Raw genomic sequence first — 25,351 nt, 5'->3', positions numbered from 1 at the left:
ACGTGTTCTGAATGCTAGGTCCCCATCTGGGTAGCAGTTTCAGAATTGGAGACTCCTGGAGGCAGTATGTATTGTTGGGGGCGGGCTCATAGGTTTTAAAGCTGGCTTCCCATTGCTGGCATTTGGCCCACTCTCTACTGCTGTGGTCTGCCTCAGGTTGTCCACCTTTGTGCATGCTACGGTTTTCTCTGCCGTCATGGAGCTTCCCTTTTGAGGCTGTAAGCCAAAAGAAGCCCTCTCCTCCCACCAGCTGCTTCTGGTTGGGTGCATTGTGCCAGCAACGCGAAGCTGACTGCAGTGCCAGGCAATCGCGATGTGGCAGGTATTTCCGGGGCATGTTTGGTGTTGAACTTTGGTGTGTGGAGTGAGGGCTGGAGGGCGGTGAGAGCAGGCAGTGGGTAAGGATGCGCATGAACGTGGGGGTGGCTAGAGGTTTGCAGGCTTTGGGGGGTAGGCTGAGGAAGCCTCTGAGGGCCTATGGGAAGCCCTGGGGGCCTCTGGGCTTTGGTGCTGAGAACATTGCAGAAAGCCTGGCACTCTCGAAGTTCTCGAAAGCTGCGCTGTGCTGTGCAGACGTGCCCGGGACTCATCCTGTCCTGATTTAACTTCCTCAGAGCAGGCCTCTGTGTGAATCCCGGCTGGGAGCCTGGTGTTCCATTGGCGGAGCAGTAAAAGTCATTAACGAGGAGCTGGAGAGCTATAAATAAGCGAGCACTCTCCCACCCAGCTTTGCAACCTGCGGGAGCAGGGAATCGGTTTTGATTCATTAATTGGCAGAGGGATGGGGCCCCAGAGGCCCCCATGGTACTGCCAGCTCTTCCCTGCCCTCCTGGTTGGCTCTATGCAGTCCTCTCCATGCCTTCTGCCCACTTGTCCAGGTTATAGTCCATCCTCCAGTGGGGCCCTCTGGCCCTACTGCTTCTGGGTTCTCTGGACTGGGCTGAACTTGAGGCCAGGGTTGCGTGGGAGCTTATGGCCAAGTGGGGCTTCAGGAGAGACACCCAGGCTGTAGCTTGGGCCCAGGCTACTGTCTTCACCACCGTCCCCGTCAAGGCTCACGGTGTGGCTACCCCAGCCAGGGGCCGAGAGCAAGCAGGCAAGTGCTTCTGCACCTGTGCCAGGCGGCATGGGATGGAGACTGAGCGGTGGCCACGTAGTAGTCTCCCATGGCAAACGTTGTCCGGTGGTGTGAATGGAACCATGGTGGGGAAAAATGTTTCTTTAGAAGGAATGATGGTCACTCACAAAGCATGATAAGGAGGAGAGTTAGGTAATGTCGAGACAGGACCTTAGTGGCTCTGTTTTCATTTTATTTGGACTCTGGTCAGCTACCATGGCTTTAAGTGGAGGTGGCTGTAAGTGGGCGCAACCCAGCTTGTTGGTGCTTCATGAATGCCAGGTCAACGGATGTGTGCCAGAGCCATGCATCTGTTGGAGGGAGGTTAGACATGCATGACTGCTGGAGAGGTGGTGATGGTTTGGGCCAAAGGGATGATCATAGGGTGGAGGAAAGTTGAGACTCAGCATGTATTTGGGAGGTGAAACATCCAGGTGTTGGTGAAGGCTTGGGTGCAGAGGGCCAAGGAGAGAGATGGGTTAAGAACCCGTGGCAGGGGTGCTACTTTCCCGAGGCTGGAAGAGCAGGAACAGCAGGCTCCCAGCTGCGGGAGCTTGGTGGTGTCAGGTGTGAGTGGTTAGTCTCCCCAGGTGCAGACGTGGTTGGGGTTTTTGGCTCAATCCATCATCACTTCCCCAGCAGGCGTGCGCATGTCTAACCTTCCCTCATGTACGCAGCTGGGGCTCGGAAACAAAGGGAGAATCATGGGCTGGAACGGCAACTGGGGAGGCTTTCATAAGGCCGGGAATTAATGCTCAGAGGCAGATATGCCAAGAAGGCTGAGTTCATGGAGCCTGAAGGAGGGTCCCCCATGTGGGAGAAGACAAAGCGGTGGGCATCCCAGAGGTCTGAGCAGGGACCTTAGGATCTTCTTTAACTTTCAGCACGAACACAGGCAGATGTGAAGATCTCAGAGGCAGGGGGTTGATTGTTATGATGATTGCTTCTAGTTTATCTCTGAAGAGTGAGGCAAGGTCATTAGTTGAACTTGGGGATGAAGTCTGGGAGGTCTGAGAAGAGGGAGGAAGTTGTTGGAGGAAAGAGTGAGGGACAGGGTGGTGTCATTCTGTACCATTGGGTGCAGGGGGTGGGGGGTCACGGTCATTTGCTCAAGGGCCAGAAACCCAGCCCTGGGGTCACAAATCCGGCACTGGATTTCCACAGCACTGTCCCCTCAGCTCCCTAGCCCATGGTTTTGTTTACCCTTTTCATGTCTAAATAAAAGATGAAAAATATTTATTCTCTATAGATCAATAATTTACGATGAGTTATGACAATACTAAATTTGGTCAATTATTCATGGGCTATCAAGTATTTATAAATGCTACCTTAATTTAAAGCATTAGCCATTAGAATTCAAATATTCATAAAGCTGCTGCTAGTTGAAAGGAGGAAGGGACAAGTAACAAGGGTGACTGGGAGAGAATAGATTCTTGCTCCTCTTAAAATTATGTGAAGCAATGGGCAGCTCCAGGAGTCCTGCTTGTGAGAAGGCCTGTCGGGGGTGTGGGGGGGGGGCAGGCAGGGGCAGGCAAAGGTAGGTGCTGGACTCTCAGGGGAGACTAATTCTCTTCGCTGGGAAGGGCTCCTCTGAGTCTGCTCCCAGCCTGCCTCCCTTTCTGCCACCTGCAGGGACCAGCTGAACTTGGCCAGGCCTGGCTGAAATGAAGCACCTATACCAGGTGATTTCTCCCTCAGGTGGGGCCCCTCTCTTGCCTGGTCTGTCTGGAAATGGCCCTGTTGCTTGTTGAGGTGGAGATCAGAAGCCAGTTAAAGCAAAGATACTTGTTGAAGAGCTTGGGATCTCAGAGGAAAAGGGTTACAAGGACTGATTCCCAAGTATTCAGGGATTGTCTGGTGTCCCTGGTGGTGTGGGGTCTCTAAGCCAGTCAGCACCAGCATGGTGGCTCTCCCTCCAGCACCAGCCTCTAGAGTTTCCTAGCCATCCTCAGAGGGATGGAGAAGGGCCCCTACCTAGAAAGACCTCTGTATCTGGGAGGCAAGTCTCATATCTGTAACCACGTAGGAAGTGCTAAGCTTGAAGCTGTTGCAGGCATTTCCTTCCAGGAAAGGTTGTGTATATGGTCAGATGCGGATCTCTGGGTCTTTCTCCTGTTGCTACTATCCCTTCCCTTTACCCTTCTGCCACATGACCAACTCTCTTTGGGCTTTAGTTTGTTTTTTTTTTTTTTTTAAATATTTGCAAGCAGAGAGGGAATCACAGAGACGGTGTGTTTACACCAGGGCCTCTAGCCACCGCAAACTCCATATGCACACGCCCCTTTGTGCATCTGGCTTTACATGGCTACTGGGGACTCGAACCCAGGTCCTTAGGCTTTACAGGCAAGTGCCTTAACTGCTGAGCCATCTCCAGCCCTGCTTGAGGTTTTTTCACTAGGAGACGGGGTCACTTAGGGTGAGTGTTACTGAGGTTCTGTACTGTGCTCACTACTGCACCTGACATGGTGCAGGGGTCGCTGGCAGGAGGGAGATTGTGGATCTGGGATGCTGGGTTAGAGAGGTCTTGGCCCTGAACTCTGAGTAACCTCTCTTGTCTCTGACTGGCTTAGAGACCTCTGTGGAGACCCTCTGTGTTCCTGGCCCAGAGCTGCTCATTACAATTCATCTCTGCTTGCTTCTTCCCCTGCCACAAGTTGCACTCAGGGAGCCCTTACCAGCCTATCAAGCCTGCATGGTGATCAGGAGAAATCAGCTTCATGACCATGTGATAGTGGAAGGAAAGACTGATATTAAAAGCAGCTATTTTCCCACAAGCCATGTGAATACTCCAGCCCTGAGCGGGAGAGCCTGGGTTTCTGAGTTCCTGCTGCAGAGCCAGGATGAGTGCAAGACTCCTCACACAGAGAGAACACGAGCCGGGCGTGATGGAGCACGCCTTTAATCCCAGCGCTTGGGAGGCAGAGGTAGGAGGATCACCATCAGTTCGAGGCCACCCTAAGACTACCCAGTAAATTCCAGGTCAGCCTGAGCTAGAGTGAGACCCTACCTCAAAATAAAATAAAATAAAATAAAATAAAATAAAATAAAATAAAATAAAATAAAATAAAATAAAATAAAATAAAATAAAATAAAATAAAATAAAATAAAATAAAATAAAATAAGAGAGAGAGAGAACACAGGGCAGGGAAATGTCACAGGAGCCTGTGAGATCCTTGCAGGAGTCTTTCTAAACGAGCTGCTGGAGCCTGGCTACCATGTGTGCCTGGAGAGGACTGGCAACGAAGCCCTTCCTGGAGTTTGAAGTGCATGTCAATCATCTGTATTTGATGACAGTCAGACAGACAGGGACACACAAACACACAGCGAGAGAGAGAGAGAGAGAGACTATGAACATGAACCAGCTCCTTACCGAGTTATCAGCGTGTTCCCCTCATTCATGGCAGGGCCCAGTCTCCGACCCAGTTCGGTGTATCTCGCCACAGGCAGGCCATGAGTTGTGTAATGTCCCATCTTGCACAACCTTGATTAAGCTAATAGCTGATTTGGCTTTGATCTGATATATTTTGATCTTATTATTTTTATGTTAGAAGCCTCCAAATAATCATTTCAACAGGGTCCCAATTAGCAGGCCATTCACAGTGGATTGAAAATTGACTCGCACTGGGCCTCTCCATTAGTGCCTGGGAGAGACTTCCAGCCTTAATCACCCACCCTCTTCCGGTGGCTGGGTGCTCGTGCTGTGGCGGGTGGCTGTGGAGGGGAGGCTCAGCCATACCTCCTCTGCTGGGAGGGCTGCCAGCATTGGGTGGGGACAGTGAGTTGGCTCGCAGGTATAAAAACTAATACTTTAAAAATTACTTTAATTTTTATTTTTATCTTTTGGTTTTTCGAGGTAGGCGCTCGCTCTAGCCCAGGCTAACCTGAAACTTACTCTGTAGACTCAGGGTGGCCTCTAACTCATGACAATCCTCCTACCTCTGCCTCCCAAGTGCTGGGATTAAAGGCGTACACCACCAAGCCCGGCTTTTCATGTATGTTTAATAAAATACATTTTATTTTTATAAAAATTAGTTTTGTTTCTTGAGGGGTTAATATTCTTTATTTTTTTTGACAATTCATATACATATGTATGACATTTCCTATGTACCTATAATGCATTCTGATCATATTCACTCCCCATTCCTCTCTTGCCCACTTTCTACTGCTGAATCTCTTCCTCTTCAGTTCTACTTTCTACTTGTTCCTGTTCTACTTTATTTTTTGTTGTTATTGTTTTTTTGAGGTAGGGTCTCAGTCTCATCCAGGCTGAACTGGGATTTGCTATGTGGTCTCAGGGTGGCCTCGAACTCTCCTACCTCTGCCTCCCAAGTGCTAGGATTAAAGGCGTGCACTACCAAGCCCAGCTTTTAATGTATTTTTAGTAAAATACGTTTTATTTAGTTGAGAGAGAGAGAGAATGGGCACACCAGGGCCTCCAGCCACTGCAAACAAACTCCAGATGCATGCAACCCCTCGTGCATGTGGCTTATGTGGGTCCTGGGGAATCGAACCAAGGTCCTTTGGCTTTGTAGGGAAACGCCACAACTGCTAAGCCATCTCTCCCACCCCCTCCTGTTTTGGGGATTTTTAACATTAAAATACAGAGTTAGGGGTTTCATTCTGGTGTTGTCCTATGTGCTTTGTTCTTTTGGTTCTCCCTCTTCCCTGCCTCCCTCCTGCAGAGCCTTTTCTTCCCCCGCAGGGGTCCCCTTGTGCTTCCATGTCACATGTGTTCCCTTGCCCTCTCTCCCCACCACAGAGGTGATTCGGTGGCGGTGGTGGGGCGGATAGGATCTGAGACATTATTTAGATATGCAACACTGGCTGGCCTGGAACTCACTGTTTTAAAAGGTTTTTTTTTTTTGTTTGTTTTTTATTTATTTATTTGCGAGTGACAGAGAGAGGAAGACACACACACACACACACACACACACACACACACACACACGGTGGGGGGAATGAGAATGGGGCCTCCAGCCACTACAAATGAACTGCAGACGCATGCGTCCCCTTGTGCATCTGGCTAACATGGGTCCTGGAGAACTGAGCCTCAAACCAGGGTCCTTAGGCTTCACAGGCAAACGCTTAACCGCTAAGCCATCTCTCCAGCCCTGGAAGTCACTCTTTAGCCCAGGCCATCTTGGAACTCATAGAAATCCTCCCATCTCAGCCCCCCCCAATGCTGGGATTACCGGCATGAACCGCTACACTTAGCCACGACTAGTATTTCTTCAGATCCTGGGGGGCATGATGCAGATGCGGGTATTGATGGGGGAACAGGGAGGGTGTATGGAAAGGGATGGGACATGGATACCTGCTTGCCGTCTTGATGTGTGCAGCAAGTGGTGATCCAGGTAGTTAAGTCACGGCCCTTGTGGGTAGAGATGCTCACCCTCATGGAATAGCAACCCGAGGCTCGGAGCCCACAAGCCTGTTGCCCATGCTGTTGGCCAGAACTGGAACTTGAGTCCATGAGATTTCTATGTCCTTCCTCCCACCGTTGGTAAGGTAGCAGCAGCTGCAGTGTTTTGCCGGGTTCCCGGGGCACGTATTGCGCTGTACCCGCCTCATGTATCTCCCTCTGCTGATCTGAGGACGTCCTCTTCTGCGTCCGCTCCCTTTCTCTTTCCTCACTCCAAATCGTAGGGCGTGTCACCTGGGTGGATCCTAAGGGCTTACTACATAGGAAGAGGCTTGTGTGTGATGGGTGTGCCAGACACGTGTCTGAAACGTACAGGAAGGCAGGAGCCAGTTCTTGGTGAGCAGTGGCGTGCGTGTCCAGATGGGGAAACCGAAGCTCGGAGCGGTTGTGTGATTTCAGAGTCTGGCATTTGTGGACTAGGGACCTGCCTTGGCCAGCAGAAGACAGGGGATGAGTTGGGAAGGAATCAAGAGTGTCTGATTGTAGGAATGGTTCTACCATTTCTTGACAACTAAGGGTAGAGTTCCTGGACTATCTATGCTCTGTGACATTTAGTTTATTTGAAAATATTGCCTTTTTTTTTTTTTTTTTTTTTGAGGTAGGGTATCGTTCCAGCCCTGGCTGACCTAGAGTTCACTATGTATTCTCAGGGTGGCTTAGAACTCACAACAATGCTTCTACCTCTGCCTCCTGGAGCACTGGGATTAAAGGCGTGCACCTCCACACCTGGTCAGGAAACACATTTTCAAATTGCAATCACTTTTAACATTTTGTACTATTTCCTTTTTTGTTTTTCATGCATTTTGTGTGTTTCACTTAATAGTTATCATAGAAGGTATATATTTTTGGATGTTTTTTTTTTTTTTTTACATACCTTTTATGACAAATACATCCCCATATATAGTAGTTACCTTTTCATTGCCGGGACAAAACCTCTGACCAAAAGCGGCTTATGGAAGGAAGGCATGTATTTCTGGCTTACAGTTTCAAGGGGAAGTTTCTGTCCCAGCATGGAAGGAACAGGCAGCTGGGTGTGACATCTCCATGGCAGTAGGGAGGAAGTAGAAAGAGTGAGCTATGTGGAACAAGTTGGTCTGGATTACAACACCCCAAGCCCCGCCCCAGCAACACCCCTCCTCCAGCAGGGCTCCACCTCCCAAAGCCTCCACCAGTTGGGGATTAAATACGTGGCTTCATCACAAACACACCAGGCTACGTTCAGATCACCAGACCACGTTATTGTGTGTTTCAGTGTGCAGGTGTTTGTAAAGGTCACACGTGCTTATGGCAAACAGCATGACCACGCATCTACTTGCGTCTTCCCAGTCACTTGCAATATTCCCAGAGTACTCATGCTTTTGGATCTAGCTGTGACCACAGTTGGGATAGGTGACCAGAGAGGAGCAGTTGACCACAGGGCTTGCAACCGTCAGACCCTGTGGTATCCTTGCATGAGTCTTTATAAACTGCTGTGTTCTGGACCCTGTATGCCTGGGAATGGGGAATACCACAGGTACCACCTTTGCCTTTTGGATGCTTGAGGCCTAGTAGGAAGGCCAGATGGTTATATAGACATAGTGCTGAGATAGGCGGAATGGGGGGAGATCCTACAGCAAAGTGCCCTTGGCCGGCCTGGGGAAGTCCAGTCAGTCCTGGTGTGAGGGGCTGGGATGGGGGGACGGTTTCTTGGAGTCTAGTGGGTAGGGCTGAGAGGTGTGGCAGTGAGAACCTTGAGGCTATAGGCACCAGACGTGCCTGTTGGCGTGACTAAGGAGTTCAAGACTCTTGGAAGCTACTAGAAGACTTGAAACATGCATGGCACAATTGAATTTCTGTAACGCTGGGGCGGGGCGTTTGGGTGGGTGTGAGAACGTGGAGATAATTCGTTGTTCCTTGTTTAACCAGCCCCAGCCCTGGGCCTGGGACATAGAAATTTCAGCGGGAATTTCAGTAGGACTTGAATTGTTACACGTGGTGCTCTCCAAGGGGCAAGGCCCTAGTATGGGAGCAAGTGCATTTGCTGGCGAGTGCCCTCTCCTCACACTTTCCCCAGCGTCCTCCTACCGTCTCCTTCCCTTGGCCTTCTCTCTCCCAGCCCTGTCTGAAGCATGATGTAACTCCAGGGCTCCTGCGAAGGAACCACATTGTCAGAGTTGTTCGGAGTCTGCTGCGTGTGGCAGATGGCCCGCTGCCACTCACAGGCTGTGTTTTGAGACCGCATCTGCTTTCTCACATTCCTGCCGTCACACAAAGTGTGCGTAAGACGTGTTTGCCTCAAAACTTGGGAAGGGGGTTACAGTGTAGGGAAGGGCATCTTTCTTTCTTTCTTTCTTCTTTTTTTTTTTTTTAAAGTTAATTCTCCTTACTTATTTTTATTTTTTTGGTTTTTCAAGGTAGGGTCTCACTCTAGCCCAAGCTGACCTGGAATTCACTATGTAGTCTCAGGGTGGCCTCGAACCACCTACCTCCTACCTCTGCCTTCCTAGTGCTGGGATTAAAGGCGTGCACCTCCATGCCCGACTTCTACTTACTTTTTATTTGTGAAAAGGCGGGGGGAAGGCGAGGGTGGGGAGGGGAGGGAAGGAGAATATGAGCACGCCAGATCCTCTAGTCACTGCAAACAAACTCGAGATGCACGTTTCGCCTTGTGTATCTGGCTTACGTGGGTTCTGGGGGAATTGAACCTGGGTCCTTAGACTTTGGAGGCAAGCACCTTAACCACTAAGCCATTTCTCCAGCCTGGGAACTGCAGCTTTCTATTAGCTGTTCTGATGTCCCCAAAAGGCATGAGCTTGTGCCTCCAAGTGGTGCCCCTCATGGCTCCTGGGAGATGGAAAAGTCCAGTTTCTGAGCATGGCAATCCCAGAAAGCACCTCTGGCCACTCAGTCATTTCTCCTCTTGGCCCACACTGAGCTGTGGTTGTGTCTTTGTGCTTGCCAAGTGGCTTTTGCACATCCCTGGGCTTCAGGAGCCAGCCACTCCATCTGGGATTTGACCCAGTTACTTTCATGATTGGATTCAAGTGGACTTGGCCAGGAGACTGAGGTTTCTGGCGCCTGTGCCTTTCACCCCATATCCTGGGCCCTCTGGGGTAAGCGCATGTCTTCCTTATATCAGGATGCCATATCCAAGTCCTTCCCGTCATAGACTTTTTGGCTCAGCAGAGCACACAGTCTATTCTCTGTCCGTGGCTAGGCCATAGGGACACGCAGATTCCCCAGCGTGAATTTTTGGTTCTTTAGGGGCTCCTGGTTGGTCCCAGATGGGAAGCAGAGGGGCTAAACGAGAGCTCTGTTGGGTGGGTTCAGGAAGATGTGGCATGGCTCTTGGCCAGTCTCTGAGCAAGAGTCCAGTGACTCTGCCACTTCCGAATCTCCATTTCCTGGTCGAGGGCTGGTGGGGGCGGGCACTTGGTTTCTAGAAGGCCGCAGCATCTTGGGGCCTTAGGCCCGAGCCGCTGGGTGGCGCCGTGGGAATGAAGCCCACATGGCAGTACCCCTTGCTGACTGACCCTCCTCCCCTTCTGTCTTCCCTCTTTCTAGCCTGTGACCTCATGACCCAGGGGATTTTGGCCTTGGTCACGTCCACAGGCTGCGCATCGGCCAACGCGCTGCAATCCCTCACGGACGCCATGCACATCCCTCACCTCTTTGTCCAGCGCAACCCCGGCGGGTCGCCGCGCACCGCCTGCCACCTGAACCCCAGCCCGGACGGCGAGGCCTACACCCTGGCTTCCCGGCCGCCCGTCCGCCTCAACGACGTCATGCTCAGGCTGGTGACCGAGCTGCGCTGGCAGAAGTTCGTCATGTTTTATGACAGCGAGTACGGTGAGTGTGCGTGCGTGCGTGCGTACGTGCGTGCGTGCGTGCGTGCGTGCGTGCGTGCGTGCGTGCGGGGGGAGGTGGGCCGGGGCTGCTCTGGGTCTCGGGTGCTGGGATGGCTGAGGACTGGTAGTCCCAAGACCCGAGGCTCAGCCCCAGGAAACTGGCAGGGAGGACGCGCAGATCTTGGGTTGGTGGTCTGGGCTGAGTGATTCTTAGGGTGGTAGGGTCCAACCTTAAGCTTCATGAGAGCTGTTTAGGAAAAAACAAAACAAAACCCAGATCCATAGACAGGCACTAAAGTTGCCTAGCAACAGCACCTTATCATGACAGCTGAAGTTTGAATCATCTTAGGGTTTTCAATAAAATATTAATAAACTGCTGGCAGGGATCCGAAAAGCTGCGTGCAGGCAGTGGCGAAGACTCCCAGCCTGGGTGTTCTTGGGGGGCATTCCCCTCTGCAGAACGCCCCCCTCCATGCTGGGTGGTAGTTCAGCCTTTGCGGCTCCATGTGGCCCTCCACCTTGATCTGCCAGGTTTCAGAGTCTTCAGCAGGGCAAACCCCGGGGCTGGTGGGTCCAGGGAGGCTGTCCATACATATCAGTGTGGTTTCTTTGAAGAACTCTCCTGCGGAAGAAAGCGCGGTTTCTTTGGAAACTACAGCAGTGAGCTCTGGAGAAGCAGCTTCACGTCTGCCCGTGGCTGTTGGGTAGACAGACCAGCCCGAGTCCTGAGGTGAAATGGTCTCCGATGTCGTGCGTTTTAAAAGGGACTGTTTGGAGATCATGGGGAGGGATGCACATCCAATCAGGAGAAATGATGCCAAGGGAACCTCATCTGCCCTTCATGCATGTTCCCTCAAAGGGTAGCACCCTGCTAGCCGGGGCGGTATATGAAAACCCGTGCTTGACATTGGTGCCAATCTGTGGGCCTTGTTCATAGTTCACCAGTTCTCATGTACTCAGGCCCAGCTGACTGTGGGCGTGGACGTGTGTGTGTGTGTGTGTGTGTGTGTGTGTGGTTTCACAAGTGTGCATGCGCATGTTATTACCAGTTGGCATCCAGAGTAGTTCTCTCTCTGCAATTCCTGTGCTTCTTGTTTATAGCCACTCCATCACCTGCTAAGGATGCAGGGGACTGGTGAAGCTTAGCAGCCCCCTGGCTGGGGCCAGGATGGAGTGGCTGAACTCCTCAAAGTCCCATTTTTATCTCTTGGTGAAGTAATCCCTTTGCCAAGAATGTAACTAAGAAAAGAAATCAGCATATGTTTGCATTTGCCTAAATACTCTGCTTCCCTAGGGCTGGGATGCTGTCCTTAGGCTCTTGAACAAATACACTGTTTGGAGCCTTCCAGGAAGAATTGAAAGAGCAAACAGTTACAGTGCTGAAATCAAGATGATGGGGCCCTGGTGTGTGTGTGTGGGGGTGGGGGTGGGGAGGGCAAGGGTGGCCTGAGACTTCAGGGATTTGACTGGACACTGTCCAGGAACTGGCCTCTCCCTTCTACCTCAGCCTCAGGTCCTTGGGGTGGGGTTTAGGACCTTGAAATAGAAGCCAGTCCTTTACTCCCTGAGGACATTTTGGACTGGCAGTCTCAACCCTGAAGTCCTCCAGTCTGCTCTGAGGCTGCGCCTTGTGGGAGGTGTTGGGCATTGCCAGGGTAGGGGCCTTGCCAGGGTGGGGGCATACTGCGTTCCAGTGTGTGTGGGCCTTTCCCACTCTTTCCCTCCCAGGTTCCATTGTCCCTTTCCCTGCTTTTTTTAAAAAAAATTTTTTTTTGGTTTATTTTTATTTATTTATTTGAGAGCGACAAAGAGGCAGAGAGAGAGAGAATGGGCGCGCCAGGACCTCCAGCCACTGCAGATGAATTCCAGACACATGCGCCCCCTTGTGCATCTGGCTAATGTGGGTCCTGGGGAATCGAGCCTTGAACCGGGGTCCTTAGGCTTCACAGGCAAGCACTTAACCGCTAAACCATCTCTCCAGCCCCCTTCCCTGCTTTTGCTCGAGCCTACACATGACTCTCTCCCTGGGGCCTGGGAGGGTTTCTCAAGAGTCTCAGTCACAAGGAAAGCAGGGGGTCAGCTCTCTAGCCCACCTGTGATTATTGAAGATGGAATGATGCCCTGAGGGCAGTTGCCCAGCCATCTTGTTTTCTTATGACTACGCTCACCACGTAACTCGGGAAGCAAGTCCTCTAGGAAAGGCGTCTTCATTCCCCCTGTCCTGCAGAGCTGGCTTCTTGCTCAATCCTCTTCTGCCCTCGGCTCACTTAGCCTGCCACTCACCCTTGGTGCATGCTGGACTTCTGCACCAAGTTGTCAGCCTCAGCAGAGAGGGCCACGTGCTTTTGACTGTGTCCCTGCTGCCCAGCACGGAGCCTGCTTCCATGGGAATGAAAAGCACATGGGCAATGACGTGGCGTTTACCAAGTTTTGTAAAAGCTAAAGGTGGGGCGGGGAGAAAGATGAAAGCGCTGGGTAGTCTGACCTCTGAGTCACGGTGAGGGCAGGGGGCTATAAAACTCCTTCCATCCCGCCGAAAGGCTCCCCTGCCGGTCTCTTCTGTCTCCTTGCCACAGAGACCCTGGAGCAGATCAGGAGGCGTGGCTCTCTGTTCTGGGCTTGGCTACTTTCAGTAGGATTGCAGTTACTTTTCAGCCATTCCTGAAGTTTCATTTGGTGAGGAGACTGGTAGCTTTTGCTCAGTGGACTGCTGTAAGTGGTTGGTGCTGTGCTGGGAAGAATTCTTAGGCTGAATGTGGGCTTAGCCCTAGAAAGTTCTGTTCAGGATGCTTTGGGGGCTGCCGTGCTGGAAGGGAGGGACTAGCAGCCACTTGCTGGTGTTTGCTGACGCTAATTGGCCCTGGTGATTTCTGAGGACCATGACTCTTACTGTGGTCTATTCATGACCTCTGGTTTTGCCTACGGTGATCATTGACCACGTATTTCCCACAACTTTTTAGACTAATTTGTGCTTCCAAACATTCTCTCTAATTTTTTTTTTTTTTTTCTGCTCTGACACTTGGCGTCTGGTCTGGCTGTTCTCTTCCTATGTATACCAGCCTGTTTCCCAGCATGCCTTGTGTTAGGCAAGCCAGAGATGATGAGGCTCACACGTGGTTAGATGCAGCCCCTCGGCTCTCAGCGTAGCTATTAGTGGGGTGTCTGAGTACCATGGGTGGATTCGTGTTGACGACGTGGCTGTGACAAGGGTGTTTCCAGAGCTGCTCATGGCCCTCCGTCCACCTCACACACCACAGCGCTAGCTGATGAGCCCAATTAAAAAGCAAATTGAGTGTAAAGACTGTTTTATCCAGTCTAAAGTCAAACAGAGGTGGTTTGGGATATAGGGGCTTTTTTGATGCTGATCTTTAAGTATCCTTACACATCGTACTTCATTTTTACTGCTACATTTTACAAATGAGGATCAGGGGGATTTTTTTTTTTAAAACTTTAAGACGCATTCACTTTTCCAGGGCACCATTTTATCTCTGGAATTGGGGCTCAGTAGGCTCTAGCTTCCTTCTTCTATCCCCACTCAGGCAGAGGCTGCCAAGGAGGAAGAAGGGTAGATGAGAATGGACCTGTTATGCCTTTGGGAGTATCTTATATAGGATCCCTCCTTTGAGGAATCTCATTTGCCTGCTGTCTTTAAACCCAGGAATGTCTTGACCCAGCATAACCATGCACTGGACAGGAGTCAGATCAGAGTAGGAAAGGCCCAGAGACAACTTGACAGTGGGGTGTGTTGTAGCTTAGATGTTGAATGTCTCCCAAGGCCTGGTCTCCAGCATGGTGGCGCTGTGGACCTTTAAGAGGTGGAGTCTAGGAGCTGGAGAGGTAGCGGTTAAGGCACATGCCTATGAAGCCTAAGACCCAGGTTCAATTCTCCAGGTCCCTCTTAAGCCAGATGCACATGGTGGCACATGCATCTGGCATTCGTTTGCAGTGGCTGGAAGCCCTGGCGTGCCCATATTCTTTCTCGCTAATAAATAAAAATAAATCTTAGAAAAAAAAAGAGATGGAGTCTAGAAAGAAGGTGGTTTTTGTTTGTTTTTTTCGAGGTAGGGTCTCCCTCTAGCCCAGGCTGACCTGGGATTCACTCTGGAGTCTCAGGGTGACCTCGAAGTCACGGTGATCCTCCTACCTCTGCCTCCCAAGGGCTGGGATTAAAGGCGTGTGCCACTATGCCCAGCTAGAGGGAAGATTTTAGACCTTTGCTTGAGGGAGATTGTGGGACCCCATTCTGTCTGGCTCGCTGCTTCCTGGCTTGTGAGGCAAGCAGTGTTCTCCGCCATGTCCCTCCACCATGATGTCCTGCCCTTGCCAGAGGCTCAAAGCAGTGAGGTGGGTGATCTTGAATTTGAACCTCCAGAACCAAGAGTCAAAATAAGCTTTTCTCTTTATATGGTAATCACCTCAGGTGCTTCATGGTAATGATAATAAGCTGTGGGAAATAGCACAGAGAGTATTGTATGCATCTTGTTTACAAAATATGAGATTGGCAAAAAATTCCATGGGAAATACTTATTTGCTTGTTTTGACAGCAAAAGGAAAAAAAAAATAAAATAAAACTGAAAATTGAGCTAGAAAATCTGTAATATTAAAATACCAAGAGTTGGAAGGAATAGAACAGAGGACTTTCTGTCTTCATATTCTGGGTTGTGTGTACACACGTGTGTGTGTGTGTGTGTGTGCGTGCATGCGTGTGTATTTGGGGGTGACTACTAGTAGCTGTAGCTATAAGCTGGGATGGGTTGGAACCTTCATTGCTCTTTATAAGTAAGAATGTTTATGCTCACCTTAAAATTACGTTTTAAGAATTAAGTCATACATGCTGATAATGTATAATAATGATAAAATGGATGTCCGCAACCTACCATCAGTTCAAAAAAGCCCTTTTGTTCTTCCTCTGATCAGTTCCTCCCTACCAAGGCCACTGAACTGCTACTTAAATAATGTACCAACCAGTCCTCAGCTTTATCTGGTGATTACTGACCCTGAAACATGTATCGGGTGCTTGGCCCATTAATGAACCTTGTATGTGTGCATGTAGCAGACACCTTCAGGTTCACTGAGATTAACTTCCAGACTAGGCACAGTTATGGAGGAAGGGATTTATTGAAGCTTACAGATCCAGGGGAAGTTCAATAATGGCAGAAGAAGATGGCCTGCCTTCACAGGACCAAGCAGAGAGAGAGAAAGAGAAGCACAAGCCAAAATGCCAACAGCCACATAGGTCAGCACAGTATACTTCAGGAACTCTAGCTAGGCACACTTTGCATATTATGTTGAAATCTGAAACCCACCATCACACCTTAAGATCCACCCAGTGACATTGCCTCCAGCCAGGTGGCTGCAGATGCAAACTACAAACAAATAAAAAACTGAATATATTGGGGGCCATCTATTCAAACCACCACAGGGCATCTGTGGTTGCGTTTTTCATTCCACATTAGGTTTCTGAGCTATATATGTGTGTGTGTGTGTGTCTGTGTGTGTGTGTGTGTGTATTTTTTTTTCAAGGTAGTGTATCACTCTAGCTCAAGCTGACCTGAAATTCACTATGTAGTCACAGAGTGGCCTCGAAATCACAGCAATCCTCCTATCTCTGCCTCCTGAGTGATGAGATTAAAGGTGTGTGGCACCACGCCCAGCTAGCTTTATGCTTTAAAAAAAATTATTTATTTGATAGAGAAAGAGGGAGAGAGAATGAATAGGTTCACCAAGGCCTCCAGCCACTGCAAATGAACTCTAGACGTGTGTACCCCCTTGTGCATCTGGCTAACATGGGTCCTGGGGAATTGAACCTGGGTCCTTTGGCTTTTGCAGGCAAACACCTTAACTGCTAAGCCATCCCTCCAACCCTAGCTTTATCCTTTTAATGCGGGTCTATCAATCATTTTTATTGCTGTGTAGTAAGTGAGTTTATCAATCTTAATATTAAATGGGCATCTGGTTATTTCCAGGTCTTCAATGTTATAAACAGCACCAATAAGAACATTCACATAGTCATCTGTGGGTGTTTTGTGAAGACCTCTGGGGTGTGTTCTGAGGAGCAGAATTGCTGGACTGTAGGGTCCATACGTGTTTTACCTAATTCACATCTTGCAAGTCAGTCCCTCAATGTTCCTGACTATGTACATGACCACTGACAATGCTTCTCTTGGTCTCCAACCTTTCTGCCACTTTATACCACCCTCTATTTGGAGGCTTCCGGTATAAAATGTTGTCTTCTGATATTGGTTCATGTTTTCCTGACTGTAGGTGAGGTTGAACATATTTTCCCATCTTCACCGGCTGTTTTTGTTTTCCATGACATGCTTGCTTGTAACTGTTAATTTTTACATTGAGCCTTTTCTTCGGTGAGTTGAGAGTGGCAAATGCCTTCCTTTGGTTAGTTGCTTGTCTAAATGAGCAGAAGGTCTTTATTGTATTGTTGTCAAACATCGTCATCTTTATGATTAGCTTGCTTGTATTATTTTTTTAAAATCTTATTTATTAGAGAGAGCACATGAGCAGGCCTGCACGTGAGAAAGAGTATGGGTGTGCCAGGGCTCCCAGTCACCATCAGCAAACCTCAGACACATGCGCCACCTTTTGCATCTGGTTTACGTGGATGCTTGAGAATCGAGCCTGGGTACTTGGGCTTTGCAGGCAAGCACCTCAACAGCCAAGCCAACTCTCTAGTCCCTTGCTTTCCAATTAATAGAAAGAATTTTCCTTTCTCATGTGATATTGATAGTGTCTTGCTTATTTTATGCATGGAAACAAGGTCCTGAATGTCTACCTGTCCATCTACAGGTGGACCCCAGCTTGGGCTGTGTCTGCCTTTCTCTGCAGCGGTGGCCAGCATTCCTTCCCAGACACTGTCTGGCTCTGCTGTGAGCTGGTGGTGATGGAGAAAGGCTCATGCTTACTTTAGATGGTGAAGGAGGAAGGAAGGTATGCTTATCTAACATGGCCTGTGGAAAGATGGTTAAGGAGAGCTTCCTGGAGGAGGTGTGGCTTAAGCTAGTGTATAATGGACAATTAGAAGTTACATAAGCAAAGAATAGTAGAGCGTGGGTCAGGTAGGGGAAGGGTATTCCAGACAGAAGTAAAAACATGTGGAACAGTCTGGGAACAACCAAGAGAAGGAAGGATTATGTAGCTGGATTAGGGGCCAACACCAGTATAGCAGTTACTTTCTCATTACTGGGATACGACAGCTGAACAGAAGAAACTTACGGGAGGAAAGGGATTATTTTAGGTTTCCGGTTTCAAGGGAAAGATTTGTTATGACAGAGGGAGGCATGGCAGAGCAGGCTGTTGAGGCATCGCGTCTCTAAACGAAGTGTGAAGGAAGTCATTTGAGTGAGCCAGCTCAGCACCCAGTAGGGCTGGACTAACAATTGTCAAGGGCCACCTCCAGTGACAAACTTTCTTCAGTAACGTTCCACCTCCCAAAGGCTCCACTGGCTGGGGCCTAAGCAGGAAGCTTAGTCACGGATATTTGAGGTTATTTGAGGGATGTTTTACATGCAGGTCACCCCAGCCAAAGATGAAGCTTAGAGAGAGACAGGTCGGCCAGGCCCAGGAGACCCGCAGAGAAGCCACGAGTCCCTGGGAACCCTTCAACTTTTCTACTACTTCCGGTCACCCATCCGTCATACCTTAGTCCAGAGACGCAAGTGCAGCAAAGGAGATGGGCTGGTTTTACACCCAGCAGGCTCTGACCCTCCTGTTTCAACTCTGACTGCAAACAAACTGGAAGAGGCCAAGCCATTGCCGGAGCTGTGGTTCCACCGTGGACAAACCCTGGGCTCAGCATCGGTGCTGACCGTCCCGGTGAACACTGCTCTTGCTCCCTTGGGCTGGGCTGGGTGGCGCGGGAGGTTTTCGCTTCACCAGCTCGTGTCATCCCCGCTGCCACCCTCTGAGCTGAGTGTGGACTGCTATAGGCTAGGGTATGGCTGATGAGTGGCAGCTTGCCAGGGTCTGATTTCCTGGGCACCTCTGCCGGGGGCAAAGCTGGGGCCAGCACACACCGCAGGTAGAGTCTATTTTTAGTGCATGACGATTTAACTGTAGCAGTTTTGGTCACAGCAGAAATGGGCAACCGCCTAAATATCTGTCCTTAGTTGATTGTATACTAGGATGTGTACCCTAAGTGGAAAATAGTGGTTCTAACACATGACAGTAACAAGCAGAGAAAAATGGCGGAGAGCCCCGTTTCATTGTAAGCGTGTGCTCAGGACATGTGTACCTGAGCAGACACTCACAATAGCCCGGGAAAGTTAGTCACTATAAGGAAGGGTGTTTTAGTACCTTGAGAAAGGCGAGTATGTATGGGTGTCATTTCTTTTTAAATTTTATTTATTTTTTAGAGACAGGGAGGGAGGGAAGAAGGGAGAGAGAGCGAATATGAATATGGGTGTGCCAGGGCCTCTAGCCATTGCAAATGAACTCTAGACACATGTGCCAATATGTGCATCTGGCTTATGTGAGACCTGGAGAATCAAACGGGGGCTCTTGGGCTTCGCAGGCAAGTGCCTTAATCTCTAAGCCATCTCTCCAGCCTGAATTATAATTTTTTGAAAATATTTTTTATTTTAGACAGGGAGACAGTGAAGGAAAGAGGGAGGGAGGGAGAACATGGGTGCGCCAGGGCCTCTATCCACTGTAAAGAAGCTCCAGGTGAGTGTGCCACCTTGTGCATCTGGCCTACGTGGGTCCTGGGGAATTGTACCTGGGTCCTTAGGCTTCACAGACAAGTGTCTGGTTAAGCCATCTCTCCAGCCTTAAAATATATTTTTACTGAAGTTTCTTTGGAGTTTTGTATCTGGTGTGAAAAACAAAGGCATAAAAGTAAGTATAGATAGCTATTCCTGTGCTTGTTACATTAAAAAGAAAATTAATTTACCTTTTTTTGAGGGAGAGATGGAGAGAGGAAGGGAGGGAGAATATGGACATGCCAGGGCCTTCAGCCACTGTCTATGAACTCCAGACATATGTGGATCTGGCTTATGTGGGTCTTGGGGAATTGAATCTGGGTCCTTTGGCTTTGCAGGCAAGCGCCTTAACCGTTAAGCCATTTCTCCAGCCCCCATTCTCCTCTTGCTCATGGTGACTTCTCCCTGTGTCAGCTTCCCCTTCTGTGGAAGGCAAAGGTGGCATCTGGGCTGGGAGGGAAAGCACACAGCCGTGTCTGTCATGTAGTCTGTGTGATGGCAGTAAGCCCCCATGTGGGGACCAGGAGTGGCATTCTTCCCTTCACAGTGGTGGAGACGGGAGCGGGGGACCTCAGGGCTGCCTTGGTGCTAGGGACTTGGATCTTTGCCTCTCTGGCTGCAGACAATCCTTGGGGTTAGCAGTTAGGGACGTTGTTGGCTTCAATCCCAGATCTGCCTTTATAGCTGTGTGACGCTGGGCAGGGCACTCAGCTTGCTCACTGTATGGAGAGGGTAAGATGGCCACTGTCCCACCACCCGGTGTAGTGGGTGTGTGGGCTAAGGGATGACTCATGAGAAGGGCTTGGCTTTGTGCTGCTCATGCACTTGATGGAGCCACGGCACCCGTTGCCACGCATCCCTGCAACATCCCAAGGAAGCTGCCGAGTCCCAGGGGTGGGGTGTGTGTGAACTATCTATCTTGTTCTGCAGCCCGCAGCGTAGCAGCGTCTCGTCGGCGCTCTTGACGCTCCGGGTGACAGAACTTGGGGGTCAGTGCTCTTGTCTGCAGGGCGCTATCCCTGCCCCCAGCAGGGGCCTGGCTGCCTGGTCCCGGGCATGTCCCTGTAGCACACTGGCGGCTCTGTGAGCCCTTACACCTTCAGGGCAGCCAGACTGGCTTCTGCAGTGAGGATCTGCTGGCTGTTTGACTTCACCCTGAGAGGCCGCCTGTAATGACCCTCCGCGGAGGAAGGAGGGTTGTCAGGGCCAGGGCCATCCCGGCCGGTGCGTGCTGCTGGCCAGCAGTGTCTCCGTTCCATCTCCTGGCAGAGCAGGCCGGAGGAGGGCTCCACTGTGAGGTGAAAGAACTCACGAATAGCACCCCTGTATCATGGGATTAGTTTAAATTGAAGTAATAAATACTATTTTTTTTTCTAGATGAAATGAGCAAGCGAGTTTAATTGCTAGGAAACTTAAGGAAGAAGTTGGGCAGGAACTTTGCTCGGAGAGTGTTTTGGGCTTTGTTCTTCAATCTAATTACAAAGCAGCTGTACTTTGGGGTGTGTTAATTGTAGCATTCACCAGAAGATTAAAGTTCATTAGCTCGGTAGCTCCCTCCCTCCTGCATCGGGCTCTGGGGTGTCTGGGGATGTGAGATGCCTGCTGCTGACGTGGATACAGGCTGGGATCTGAGGCCACACCAGCTCCCACGTGTGTGGATGCCATCGGTTAGCCAGATCCTGTGGGAGAAGTCTTGGGAACAAGACCTTGGCTAACCCTTCTGTCTGGATTTTTCCACAACATGTCCCTTGGAGGACAGGTACGGGCTTTAGTTGATGGTCCCACCCCTGCCAGGCCCCCGCCCAGAGCTGCTCAACCCTGCACACGTGAGAGGAAGCTTAGAGAACTTGTGCTCGTAAATGCCACAAGGCCCAGTAAGATGTGGTCTTCAACTCCAAGTTCACATTTCTGCTTACTGCCTCTGCTGGCTGCCCCATGCTCTTCCGGGCCTTGATTTTCTTTCATTTTTTTAAAAATTTTCATTTATTTGAGAGTGACAGAGAAAGAGGCAGAGAGAGAGAGAGAGATAGAGAATGGGCACGCTAGGGCCTCCAGCCACTGCAAACCAACTTCAGACGCATGCGCCCCCTTGTGCATCTGTCTAACATGGGTCCTGGGGAATAGAGCCTTGAACTGGGGTCCTTAGGCTTCACAGGCAAGTGCTTAACTGCTAAGCCATCTCTCCAGTCCCTTGATTGTCTTAATCAGAGTCATGGCTGCCGGAAGCCCTGGCTTAATTAAACTTTTTCTGTTCATGACCTCTTAATACACGAGAAAAGTTTACATGACCCTGAGTATATAGGCATATAAAATAGGTATGCAAGCCTAACATTTGCTGATAATAAATACTAAAGAACTTTATTTTAAATCTTTGGCATACATTTAATTTTTTGCTTAAAGACTAAGGCAAATTTTCATATTAATGAGATGGATATGCATATGCACGCTTATTTTTGTTTCTTCTTCCCTTCTCTTTTTTTTTAAAGGTAGATTCTCACTGTAGCCCAAGCTGACCTGGAACGCAATCTGTAGTCTCAGGGTGGCCTTGAACTCACAATGATCCTCCCCTACCTCTGCCTCCCAAGTGCTGGGATTAAAGGCGTGTGTCACCACACCCAGTCCATGTTTGTTTTTTTATGCATGTGTGTGGAGGCATGTGCGTGTGTGCCTGTCAGCGTGTGGAGGCCAAAGGACAACCTTGGACGTAGACCTCAGAGACATTGTCTGCATTTTTTGAGGCCGGCTTCTTATTGATCTGGAGCTCACCAGTTGTAGCCTGGCTGGCCAGTGATCTCCAGGGGTCCTGTGGGAGAAGCGCTGGTGATACAGCCACATGTCAGGCATTCTTCACATAGGTACTGGGGATTGAACTCTGGTTCCTATGCTTGGGTGCTGGGTACTTGATCCACTGAGCTCTCTCCCCAGTGCCTTGTTTGTTTTCACACGGGAAATATTGGCTGACTACCTGATACTGCGGGATGTAGAACAGTTACATTTTTTTTTATTGTCATGAATCCAAACTTTGACTTGGTAGTTGTCAGTACAAACAATGCTTCATGTAAGTATAGTACAAAAGAGTAGAAGTAAGTTTAGAACCATTTCTGAAGTTATGGGACAGTTTTTCTCTAATCCCAAACCAAAATTCATTTAACAATTAAAAAAAATTTGTTTATTTGAGACTGACAGACAGATGAAAGAGGCACACACACACACACACACACACACACACACACACACACACACACACAAAGAATAGGCACACCAGGGCCTCCAGCCACTGCAAACAAACTCCAGACGTGTGTACCCCTTGTGCATCTGGCTAACGTGGGTCCTGGGGAATCGAGCCTCGAACCGGGGTCCTTAGGCTTCACAGGCAAGTGCTTAACCACTAAGCCATCTCTCCAGCCCATTTAACAATTTTTTTAAAATGAAATTCAGGTCAGTAGCCCAAGCAGCAGGTTTTTTTTTTTTTTAAATTAAGTAGGAACTTTGTATGGACACATCATGTGTTGGTACCATCATTTCCCTCCTCCCTGTCCCCCCCGAGGGCCCTCCTCAGTGTGATTGCTGGGGTTCATCATGAGGTTGTGGGTTAGGAGTTGTGAGAGCTGCGGTCAGTCATTGTGGTGATGGTGGGGGCAATGCCTCTGGATATTTCCTCCCCACTGTGGCTCTTGTAGACTTTCTGACCCCCTCTTCCCCGAAATTCCCTGAGCCTTGGTGGTTGTGTTTTAAGTCTACTTCAGTGCTGAGCTCTCAGCAGTGTCTGGATTTCTGCTTTGGTACATTGAGTATCCTCAGTGTCGATTGCCATTACACTGGGACAGGTTATCGGGCTTGCCTTGAAAACAGCAGTCTAGCTTGTCTTGCTAATTCCACTGTGGTTTCACCTGGACCTTAGTAAAGCAGTAATTTTTAAAATTCAGTGTTATCACAGAGTTCAAAGATGCATTAATTTCCTACTTATGTGCTGAAGAACGATGGTAGGAATGTATTGAAAGTCTTGGATGGGCTGGAGAGATGGCTTAGTGGTTAAGCGCTTGCCTGTGAAGCCTAAGGACCCCAGTTGGAGGCTCGATTCCCCAGGACCCACGTTAGCCAGATGCACAAGGGGGCGCATGCATGTGGAGTGTCTGCAGTGGCTGGAGGCCCTGACGTGCCCATTCTCTCTCTGCCTCTCTCTCTCTCTGTCATTCTCAAATAAATAAAAATGAACAAAAGATTTTAAAAGTCTTGGCTTTCCATAATTAAAACATTGTTTCAAAAAGTTAGAAAACTTAGTCGAGGGAGATAGTTCCTTTTTTTTTTTTTTTTTTCCGAGGTAGGGTCTTGCTCTAGCCCAAGCAGACCTGGAATTCACTGTGTCATCTCAGGGTGGCCTCGAACTCTCCGCGATCCTCCTACCTCTGCCTCCCCAGTGCTGGGATTAAAGGCATGCGCCACCACGTCCGGCCCGAGACAGTTCCTTTGATAAAGTGCTTACCTTGCAAGCATGAACATCTGAGTTTGGTTCTGAGAACTTGTGATACAGTGGCCATGCACTTGAAATCCCAGCACTGGGGAGACAGACAGACGGATCTCTGGGGCTTCTGACCAGCTAGTCTGGCCCAATTGGTGAGTTCCTGAAAAATGAACGGCGCTGTTTCAAAAAAAAACAGATGGCGTTTCTGAGAAATGACCCCTGAGGTAGACTTCTGGCAGACACCTGTACACACCCATGATCCCCACCCAACAACATGAATATCCACCTAACTACCCATGCATGCACACATACACAGGTATTAGAAGAGAGTAGAAAAGGGAACGCTGCAAGTCATAACGTGCAGCGGTTTCTAACTGGAATCTTCCAGGCAGCGTCTTCAGTACTGTGTGGTGTCAACAGCATGTGCAGTACAAAGTTCGGAGCCAAGGCTTGGTGAGGTTCTGTGGTGAGGTATGGGTGAACATTGCCAGAAACACCTTGGATTCATTGACTTTGAATTCATTTTTGGCAATCGAATATTCAGAAAAGTCTTACCATTGTCAATTTTTGTGAACCCCCCTCACTTTCAATGATGGGACCCTATATGGAGAATAACCCACAGATGAAGAGGGGCTCTGTGGTGTACTGGTGTACTCCTCCAGCCTTATCACTTGGGAGGTGGAGGCACAAGGATCAGTAGTTCAAGGCTAGTCTCAGCTACGTGGTAAACTTAAGGTTAGAACAGGAAGAAGAGCAGCTGTGCTCTGGTCTACCCAGCTTGCAGCATGGTGACAAGACAAAAGAGTGCTCTGTTTTATGAGCTTTTCTCTGCCTGTTGCACAGGATTCTGGCTGATGCCACATGACCGAATGAACCTGCTGGGATGCCCAGAAAGTGGGTTTCTCTAGCTTGCTGTCGAGCCCTCATGTGGCTGATTTCCAGGTCCCTGGGATCTTGCCCAGCCTGTGCCCAGATAGCATCTCTTGACTAGCTTAAGAAGCCTTAGTCCCCATGGGGATTTGAGGAATCGGGAAGTCTGAGAACACCAGAGGGTTATGGACGTGTATTTAGTTGTGTATTGAATGGTTACCTGTGACTCTTAGAGCTTTTTGCTACCCTGTGTGTGTTGGGGGGGGGCACTGGGTCTCTATTCCCTGCCCGGCTGCTGCCTCCTTCCCTGTGCCTCCCAGTCTCCTTGAACATGCCAGTCACAACCCTGCCTTGTGCTTTGCCTGGCTGTTCCCTCTGCCTGGGACACTCGTCCTACCAATGTTTTGGGGCTGCTCCCTCATCTTCAGGACCTTATTCCCTCTTTGCACCCCTTCCCACCTTATTTTTCCCTCTATTGTATTTATTTGTGTTTACTCAGTGTCTGTTGTCTGTCTTGTCCCAAGTAAAGCAACAACTCCGCATAAGCAGCTTATTTAAAAATATTATTTTTGATTGGCATGTAACGATTGAGCATAATTGTGGGGTACATATGACACTGTATATGATATACAATGAGAAAATCAGGATAATTGGCATATCTGTCACCTGCAGTATATATATTACCAAAAAAAACAATACAGTCATTTATCATTACTTTGTGTTGGGAACATCAAAGCCTTCTCTACTAGCTATTTTGAAATCGGCAATTAACTGCTGTCAACTGTAGTTATCCTCCTATGCTACAGGACATCAGAGGTTATTGCTCCTGTCTAGCTGCTCCAGGAAGGTTTTTACTTTTCTTTGTTAAAGGATACTGAGCTTGCAGTTTTTAGAATAGCACTTGAAACTTAGTAGGTGTGCATTAAATATTTGAGTGTATGA

General features: G+C 49.3%; 1 protein-coding gene across 2 annotated transcripts in view; it reads left to right on the top strand.

Annotated features, from left to right (window-relative positions):
• Window positions 1-25,351, top strand: part of Grid1 (glutamate ionotropic receptor delta type subunit 1) — a 796,332-nt gene that overhangs the window by 163,832 nt on the left and 607,149 nt on the right. For both annotated transcript variants that reach the window (XM_004658009.3, XM_045137810.1), the window contains exon 3: window positions 10,083-10,367. In XM_004658009.3, the coding sequence (XP_004658066.1) occupies window positions 10,083-10,367 (285 nt within the window). The remainder of the gene's footprint in view (window positions 1-10,082; window positions 10,368-25,351) is intronic.

This window comes from Jaculus jaculus, chromosome 18, assembly GCF_020740685.1.
Source record: "Jaculus jaculus isolate mJacJac1 chromosome 18, mJacJac1.mat.Y.cur, whole genome shotgun sequence".
Taxonomy (NCBI): domain Eukaryota; kingdom Metazoa; phylum Chordata; class Mammalia; order Rodentia; family Dipodidae; genus Jaculus; species Jaculus jaculus.
The sequence above is the reverse complement of the archived record's forward strand: the minus strand, read 5'-3'. Positions and strand labels throughout refer to the sequence as shown.